We start from the raw sequence: 9,527 nt of genomic DNA on the forward strand, positions 1-9,527 counted from the left end.
AAATTAAACTAAAAAATCATAATATATTATTATTTCAATATTAATCTAAATTAAAATAAATACTCTCGTTACATTATTTTAAATAATTAATTATAACATTTTAAGTCACCACCTCACTTAAATAAGTACACATTCATTTATGATATTACTCAAAAGATGTAGGACTCCTATTTAAGTGTTTGTTTGGCCCCATTTTCCATGGTCTAAATCAATCACAATCAAGTCCAAGATCTAATTAAAAACTATACTTCCAAAATGATTTAGGAGACGCAATTCGAAATTTAAACAACTTTAGGCTTTAGTTGTGAATTTCAATACAAAGAGATAAACTATACATTGTTATTATAACGTATAGTTAATTTGTTAGAGTAAAATCCGTTCGAGGTTCAGAATAAAAAATAGTATTGAAATAAAGAAATTATTGTGCTAACTATTTTTTCCCACCCAAATACAAAAAAATTAATCAAATTTTAATCATTTCTCTACTCGATAACATGAGCTCTCGACCCGTAATATTATACAAAATCAATCCCTAATATTAAATTAAAGAGACTGTAATTGCTTCCATCACAATCTCAACTAAAAGAAGGCCTAATTTTCACTGTATTCTATGAAACTGCATCTATCCACAGTGACTGTGTTGCCGGCAGAGAAGTAATTTGTGTATACCACAGTGACTGTGTTGCCAACAGGGAAGTAGATATTATGCAGAGAATGCATATGCAGAAATAATAATTTTTATTACCATTCTCACCAATATCTCCTTTGCATGTGGAGTGAGTTTGCAGAGTATAAGAAATGCAAAATAAATACAACAAAGAAAATGTAATCGCCTACCCATCCTTATTGCCCAGAACGGTTGTACATTGGAAGATGCGCCTGTTGGATAATGGTGAAGGCAATCTTGATTGATTGAGAGTGGATGTGGATGATAACCTAGGAACTGAGTTGGAACAAAGACTCCCAGCTGTCAATGTACAGTAACATCGAAAGCATATCATCTCATCATTGTGGTTGCTGCAGGAACTGTGAGTACACTATCATGATAATGGGCATCTTGGTCATGATGATCCAGATCTGGTGGAGAAACTGTTGCGTTATTCACTATTTCACTTTATATAGAGCTGTCAAAACAGATATGGCCTGGGTTCAACAATATGAACTTCATATGAATGATATTGTACAGTTCAGCTGACATGTCTCTTGATTATTCTTTCAATCAAGGCCGTTTTATTCTTTCTATGAAAGGGCACGAAATCGATCATTTTTTCTATATATTTTACATGAAAGCCATCCCAGGATTATTGAGGGCTACATCCTTAACCAGCAAATTAATCTTCATCCTTCATTGTGCACTGCAATGGCCATTACAAACCATTCCAAACACACTACAGATACAAAACTATAACGTCCACCTTCATCTTTCTGTGATACAGTGATCAATGTATCTTTTAGAACTGTGTGAGATATATATGTTGAATTGATGAGCGCTGGATAAAGATATTGAAGAAACCAACCATCTCTAAGGTGATGAGAAGTCGATATAACATTCTATAATAACTTCCAGTACATCAATCTTCTGAAGCTCAATCCAGTATTTCATTCGCTAGCAACAATGTTGGTATGCACTGGGAGCAGCTAATGACAAATGTCTTTGCAATTAAAATCTGCAGGAGACAACGAAAGTTGTAAGCACCATTTGTCACTGGCATTAAGAATATATTCCATCAGTAAAATTTTAAATACGGACTACATCATCAGATTATTTCTCTCGTGTGTAATTGAGAAAATACAGGAAAAAATATTTACAGTACTGGTTGAAGAAAAGTGCCTGATGTAGGGACTTACAAGGTAGGGGGGTTGGTCTTGCATTGCACCTAAACTTTCCGAACAAAAAGGGACGCATTATCTTGGTGAATTTGAACCGTAAATGAACAGTTTACTGTTACAGAAACTGAAGCTAAGATTTAAATAATGTATATGAAATGTGGATTTTTTAGGGTAAAATTATATTGAAGATCTGTAAGAATAAAGAAGTTGTTACTTTAAAATAGCGGAAATTTTAGAATTTTGTTTTTAAAATAAAATTTGTGAATATATAAATTATATTAATTTTTTTTTATTATAGGTTACCATTTTTATATACCGAATATAATTGTGAATTTAAATTTTATCAAACATTTTTTTTCCTATTTAGGTCATAATTTTGTAATTTCATATATTTTACGAGGTCTATTTATTTGGCAAGGGAAGTAATTTTTTACACTATCATAACCAAAAAATAAAGCAAAAGATAAAGTAAGGAATACGGGTTTAAGTTTTTTTGTTGGGATGAAGTAACAAATTGAGAGCGAAAAACACTATTATAAAAAGAATTCATAATTGTTATAATACAAATTAACATTGTAATAAATTGATGTATGGATAATGATAGTAATAATATTATTGATTAATAGATACATTGATTAGATGATGATTAACATTTACTAAGATTAATGTGGTCACACTTTAAGAAGAAAAAGAATCTAAATGTAATTCTTCAAAATATTATTTCTATGATAAAATAGAAGCCAAAGAGGCACTCAAAGATCACTATAGTTGGGCTGACTTAACAAGTCAAGAAGATTAGAAGTATGATATATTTTAGGGAAATTAGAGCATATGTGAGTAAGAGCCAGACAATCTAAAAGAAGGTTTTGGGGGTTTTGACTAAAGTTAGAAGCAAGTTTAGGAAGCCTTTTGGATTCCATGTTGTAAAACTTCTTATACATCAGATACTTAATGGGAGAAAGACCAACTTTGATCATGCTGATAGGATAGGGGGTATTTCCTTGATCTTGAGATTGTAGGTTATGAATTGCTTTTGAATCATCTCAATATTTCTTCACGACTCTCTGGATATACTACAACAACCCCAAACTTCACATCTGTATAAGACAACATGGGTGACGAGGGTCTCAAAGAGGAACCCTTTTTTACTCCAAATACAAAGATGGACCGTCTTACAATTGTTTTGAAGCTCATAATAAGCTTTCCAGCCTCCAAAAATATTTTTTTGAGGAATGCCAATACTCAAATATTTATAAGAAGAGACCTGTTCTAAGCAATTGTTATCATAGAGGAAATTACCATGGGTGATCTTTTTGGATTTAATTATCATGACTTTAGTCTTATCGATATTAATTGTAATACCCATCTTGGAGCAATAGTCGTGAAGAGTCTTAAGCTGATTGTCTAGGTCATCATGGCCTATAATAATCATCTTGGAGCAATAGTCATGAAGAGTCTTAAGTTTCTTATCTAGGTCATCACGGCCTTCTTGCAAGAACAAATATATCATCTACCTAAAGGAGAAGAGTATATGCTTTTGTATCAATTTATTATTATTATATATTAAAAAAGATATTTAGATAAGAAAATCACTTCAAATCAAAGAGGAAATGAAATGATGTAATATATTAGATTTAAGTAATTTTGGGAAAATAGAAGATAAGAAAAAAAAAAAAAACAATAATAATAATATGTATAATTATTTGTCAAGTTGCATTAGCACAACTGGTTGAGGATGGGTCTGGTCAACAAGGCGACCCATGATCAAACCTCACAGAGGTTGTTGCACCTGTGCTAGGGGGAGGAGACATGCTAAAATCTAGTCAACTTAGAGTTGGTGTGGTTCCTTATTGTTGCGATTGTGCTAGGGGGAGGAGACATGCTAAAATCTAGTCAGTATAGAGTTGGTGTGCCCCCTCACTGTTGCCCTTGTGCTAGGGAGGAGACATGCTAAAATCTAGTAAGCTTAGAGTTAGTGTAGAGTTGGTGTGCCCCCTCACTGTTGCCCTTGTGCTAGGGAGGAGACATGCTAAAATCTAGTCAGCTTAGAGTTAGTGTGGCCTAGGCCGGGTGCAATAGAAGATAATAAATAATAATAATAATAATAATATGTATAATTATTTGTCAAGTTGCACTAGCACAACAAGGCGACCCATGATCAAACCTCACAGAGGTTGTTGCACTACAAGGCGACCCATGATCAAACCTCACAGAGGTTGTTGCACTTGTGCTAGGGGGAGGAGACATGCTAAAATCTAGTCAACTTAGAGTTGGTGTGGCCCAAGTCGGGTGTGATCTCTGAGTGATTTTGAAAGCTTAAACAAGTTGCAGTTTCTCAAACCATAAAACAAGTCTAAATAAACACAAATCACTTGACAAACACACATAAAATTTTTATTTTAATAAATTAACATTATAATTTAATTAAAACAAATAAAAAATAAAATATAAGATTAACCATATAATTTTTTTAATAAAAAAAATGTTCAGAACATATAAAAGTATATATACTTGAAACTATAACCAATCCAGCAATAAAGTTAATATTTTTGATAAAACGATTTATTAAAATAAAATGTATTTAATTAATTTATTTGAATTAGTATGTATTTTGATATAATTTAATTTTTATGAGAAAACATATCAATATAAATATATTGAAAAAGAATTGTTATGTATTTTAATTAAATTTAAATTTCAATCAGAAGCGTATATCTAAGTATATTGAAAAAGAAAAAATACCTTGCTTCTTAATAAATAAAATTATAATTTTTTTACTTTAATAAAATATTAAAATTTTATAAAATTTTAAGTGAAATTGATACCTTAGAACAAATTACCTTTATATAAAATTAATTTTATTTTATTTTAAAATTTAATAAAGTCAAATTGATACGTTAGAACAAATTACCTCTCTATAAAATTAATTTAATTTAATTTTAAAATATAATACATTTGTATTATTGGATTTTTTTTAATATAAAATTAAATATATTTATATTTGAGTTATGAAAATTGTTGTATTTTATTTTATAATTTAATAAATATAAAATAATAAAAACTTTATAAGAATGACGATAATGATAATTATTATTCTATGTGAATCAAAGAGATATAAAACAGTGAGTGAAGAAGCTCCGTAAGTAAAGGTCATCGGTTCTAGTCTCGCGGATACCAAAAATCCAACATGGTTTCCACTAGTGTGGCTCAGGCATCCTTGGGTGACTTTGACCTCTCAGCGACCCACTTATCAACCAAAAAAAGATTAGTATTCTAAATGAAACTTATCACCTTTTTAAATTTATTGTTAAAACATTTTTATATAAAATTTAAAATACTTTGTAAAATTACATATTATATTAAATATTTTTAAAAATTAAAGTTATATTAAAATGTTATTAAATTTTATCTTTAAAAATATTTTTTAATTTTAGTATGTAGATTTTGATAATTAGTAATATGAAAGTTTCTAGAATACTAAGTAATTTTATTAAAGTGTCTAAGTTTTTAGGTAAACACTTTCATAAAGTTAAGATAATGATTACCTAAAAGTATTAATTCTAGATCATTCTAAACTTACTATCCCTAAAAATAAGTCAAATGTTCACCCAAAACTTAAAACATTTCAATAATTTTACAATGTATTCTATAAACTCATTATAATATTTTTAATTTTAAAAATAAATAATTTAAAATACTTATTATTAAAAAATATTTCAAAAATTTAAATAATTCAAGCAAATAATTAATATATAAAAAAAATATAATTAAACTGTAACTTTTCTAAACGATTTTTCTTTATCTTTATTATTAATATATAATTTTAATTTTAATAATTAATTTTTTGGAATTTAAATGATGATGATAGTTAACGTCCTTTGAGACCAAACATTGGTCTATCAGACCTATAGAAACAAATTATTTATTTTGATTTAAGATTTTATTCCTATGCTTAAAAAGCTTGGAGAGAAGTCTCCCAAACTCACATTGTAAAAGGCTAGGAAGGTCAATATTGTAACAAAAATTGTGAAACTAAGATCTAATGTGATTGTACACGGGGCACTCTAAGAAAAAGTGGTTTTCATCCTCGATGTTCCTATTCTCACATATATGGTAGATCCTTTCCATTCATTGGGTTTTTAGGAAGTGCCCAACCACCTGCTTCACTATGAAGCTCATGAGAATTCGTTCTAATCTTTGCTATATTAATTTCTTCTTTGAGCTAGTTAAAATAGAGAGATACTTTTGATCTTCTAGGGTGGGGTTGATGACCTTCTTATAATAATTTAATTTTCTTTTAGTCCCTAAATCTTTCTCACACCACATTTTTTCTTTGAACTTAGAAGTAACAATATCTTTAATGTTATTTATGTTTTTTAATGCATCATTCTCATTGATCTCCCAATAGTTTAACCCAGGCCCTTGTGTCTTTATGCCACCCCCGATTGAACCTTAGGTGGTTTTCGCTGGAATTTAAAGCTAGCTTAAGAAGTCTATGATCGTCTATGTTATTGAGTTTATTCTTGTACAACAGAAACCTAATCATAGCTAGGCTCTCAATAGGGGAAAGACCTGCTTCTATAAGAAGAATAGGATAGGGTGTATTACTTTTAATTTTCAGATTATATGTTACAAAACGCTTCTGAATTTGCTTAATCTTTCTCCATGATTCTTTAGAGATGTTGCAACCCCAAACTTCACAACCATATAACATAACAAAAGTGACTAAAATTTTAAAAAGAAACTTCTTCTTATATTTATATTTATTTTAATAATATTTATTTTATTATTTTAATATCGGCAATAACACAAACCCCCTGCACCACTACTTGACATTAAGTTTCTACACCACGACCATAATTAATACACTACGACTTGACATTAAGTTTCTACACCACGACCATAATTAAAGTTAGAAAACAGATACTTATCTTTCTAAACTGTCAGTGTTATTTTCCTCACAGAATCGTCCCGAGTAAATTATTTCTGTTTTGCACCTCACCGTCACTTAATTTCAATCAAGGCGGTCTACGAATCTTCATCTGAGATCTTGAAATAAAACAGAAAAAGTATGAAAGAAGCTGGTACCTGGGAAGGTGAAAAGGAATGAAACATGTTTCTGGTGATTATGGCGGAGACATCTGTCCCAAACTGCCTCCACTGCTTCTGCTGGCACCTTCGCTGCCCACTCTGGGGAAAGAATTATAAGCTGGTCCTCCAATCGGGCTAGCCTCTGTTGCACCCACACCCACATTGCTGGTGGTGATCCCCAGGGCGGCTGCTAGCCCTGCCTCATAAGAGCCGCCTCCAACTCTGGCCAATTCCACCAACTGCTCTCTCGTCAGATGGGTTGTTGGCTCCAAGACTTGTTGTTCTCTTGACACCTGCATGGAATGGTGATGATGAGGGGATGCTGCTGCCATCCCCATCCCCATACCCATAGATCCCATGCCCGCCATTCCCATTCCCATCCCAATCCCCATCCCCATTCCCATATGCTGCCCGAGTGTGTTCGTTTGCTGTGCCTGCAGCAACCCTCCGGGATTCGATACGGCGCCCGATGTTGCGCCGGTGTATCGAGCAAGATCCGCGTGCGCTGCGGCAAGCTCTCGCTGCAGATGCTGCATTTGTCTCTGCAGAATAGAGATTGCACCCACACAGCCATAAACGGGGTCTTTCATTCTCGCCTCCGCCTCATAGGCCAAAGAATTCACTGCATCTTCTCTCTGGTGCGGAGGGAGCTCGTTCAGCAGCTTTGTAATATTGCTTGCCCCGAATATCTTGTGGACGTTCGCGAATTTGTGAGGCTGGTCTGGTGGGAAATAAGGTGCAAATACGCACTCTGCTGTGCATTTTCTCCTCAAGAATTTACAAGCCGCGCAGGGAGAGCTTGAAGAGGATGCCATGTCTGCACAAAGCAAAAATAACAGTGATTTCCATTAAACAAAGAAAAGAAAGAAGATTTTAAATCATGGCAATTAATTAAAGGCAGGCAAAGAAATAATTGAAATGGATGTAAATTCTGTTCAACTGATAACATTGATATACTAATCATATCACACAGCTAAACTAAGCATGGATCACAACAGAATTAGGGTAAAACAAACAAATAAATCCAGATAAAGATAAATGATCCAGAATATGAATATGCATACAGTTAAAGCTTAAATCAAAATGGAACAAAACGGCAAAAGAATAGATCAGAAAGCCTGTCATCCAGCTAACAAATTAAAAAGAGAAAACAAAAGATCGGTGCAAAACAGTTGCGGATTTGAAAATATTGTACAGTATGATAAATAACCGGAGAATGTATAAATCACCAATGGGAAAACGGGGTTAACCTATGCCTGTAGAATTTTAAAGGCAGTCCACAAAAAAATAAAAGAAATTACGTATTATTAAATAGTCTAAAATCTTTTTTTAAAGATTCTTTTATAGCTTTAAGATATTACCTCTCCTCGACATGGAGATCCGTGGAACAGATAGTAATGGCTGTAAAAGCACGGTGATAACAAGAAGCCTACTATTTCCTCCCGCATGCAGTAAAGCACAGTGACCGATACCAGAAGTAAGTACTAGTCGATTTCTCGTAGTTAATCCCAGCTCACCTCCAGTGGACAGCAGCAGGAGGCTTAGGGAAATAAAGAAAACAGAGAAAAGAAGGGACAGAGAGAGAAGAGACAGCGAGAGTGGATCTGCTGTGCTTCGATCCCGCGACCAGCCGTATATTGCCAGTGATCAGCTTCTACGAGACGAAGACAGACAAAAGGAGAAGCCGACCTTTGGCTGATAATGGAGACAATCCAACCACCACACGACTCTAATTCCTTGAATCCCAATTCTCCTCCTCTACCTCGTCCCGTTTGATGATAATGATGATCACATATTATTATTTATTCTCTAAATATTCTCATTCTCCCCCAACACCCGATGATAATAAAGACGCCGACATGTCATGACTCCGCGGCAGCCCCGTGGGATCGATCCCGGAACCTCCTCCAAAAACAGAAACCGAGAAAAACAAGCGAACACTGTATATCTTCTTATCCGAATCGAGGGCTTTCCCTACAAAAGCGTCCGACGATCGAGTCGTGCTGCGTGCCGATCTGGTCGCTACCTTCTTCTTTTTTCCCCACACCTTTAGATTCCTTTCATCCCTCTTTCCACACGGTTGTTAGTTGCGAATATAAACAACAACCCATGTGTTCGCGCTTCAATCGGGAATCCGGATCCGAGGACGCCACGACGCAGAGGACCGCGGGTTCGAATCCACGAAAAGGAAATGGGAAATGGAAATGAGAAAAAGAAAAAACAAAACAGAAACAGAAACAGCAGCGGCCGGCACAGCGAAAAAATTAGAATGCCAGGCAGAGCATGTAAAGGCGGTGGTGCTGGTGGTGGCGTCGTTCACTGCCTCCACTTTTAATCTCCAGGCGCAGAACATATGATCAATTATTAATAATTTTTTTTTTTTTTTTTTAATTATTAACAAAATAGTATCGCTATCGACGGGGTTTTTTCATTCTTCAATCTTCGTTCTCCCCATACACGTGGCAGGCAAGCCGAGAATCCACGCGCCTCGGCTGTTGTGCGCAGTTTTGTCACCTCCACGTGGCATGCAATGCGTGCCAATTAGTCAAGCTAAAAACTCGCAGTCCCAATGCTCATGCAACTTGTTGCTGACGTCATCCATACGT

The 9,527-nt window shown here is 34.0% G+C and overlaps 1 protein-coding gene across 1 annotated transcript; it reads right to left on the minus strand.

Moving 5' to 3' along the window:
* Positions 1 to 721: 721 nt before the first annotated feature.
* LOC149162889 (uncharacterized) lies at positions 722 to 9,261 on the minus strand. Its single transcript, XM_089437434.1, has 3 exons — positions 8,283 to 9,261; positions 6,919 to 7,738; positions 722 to 1,667 (listed from the first exon to the last, which is right to left on the minus strand). The coding sequence occupies exons 1-2, from the start codon at positions 8,293 to 8,295 to the stop codon at positions 6,957 to 6,959; spliced, it is 795 nt and encodes a 264-aa protein (XP_089293560.1). The 5' UTR covers positions 8,296 to 9,261; the 3' UTR covers positions 722 to 1,667; positions 6,919 to 6,956.
* Between the last annotated feature and the right edge of the window lie 266 nt (positions 9,262 to 9,527).

Source organism: Pinus tabuliformis, chromosome 5_2, assembly GCF_031772625.1.
Source record: "Pinus tabuliformis cultivar Carrire ecotype Pingquan chromosome 5_2, CPIR1, whole genome shotgun sequence".
Lineage (NCBI taxonomy): Eukaryota > Viridiplantae > Streptophyta > Pinopsida > Pinales > Pinaceae > Pinus > Pinus tabuliformis.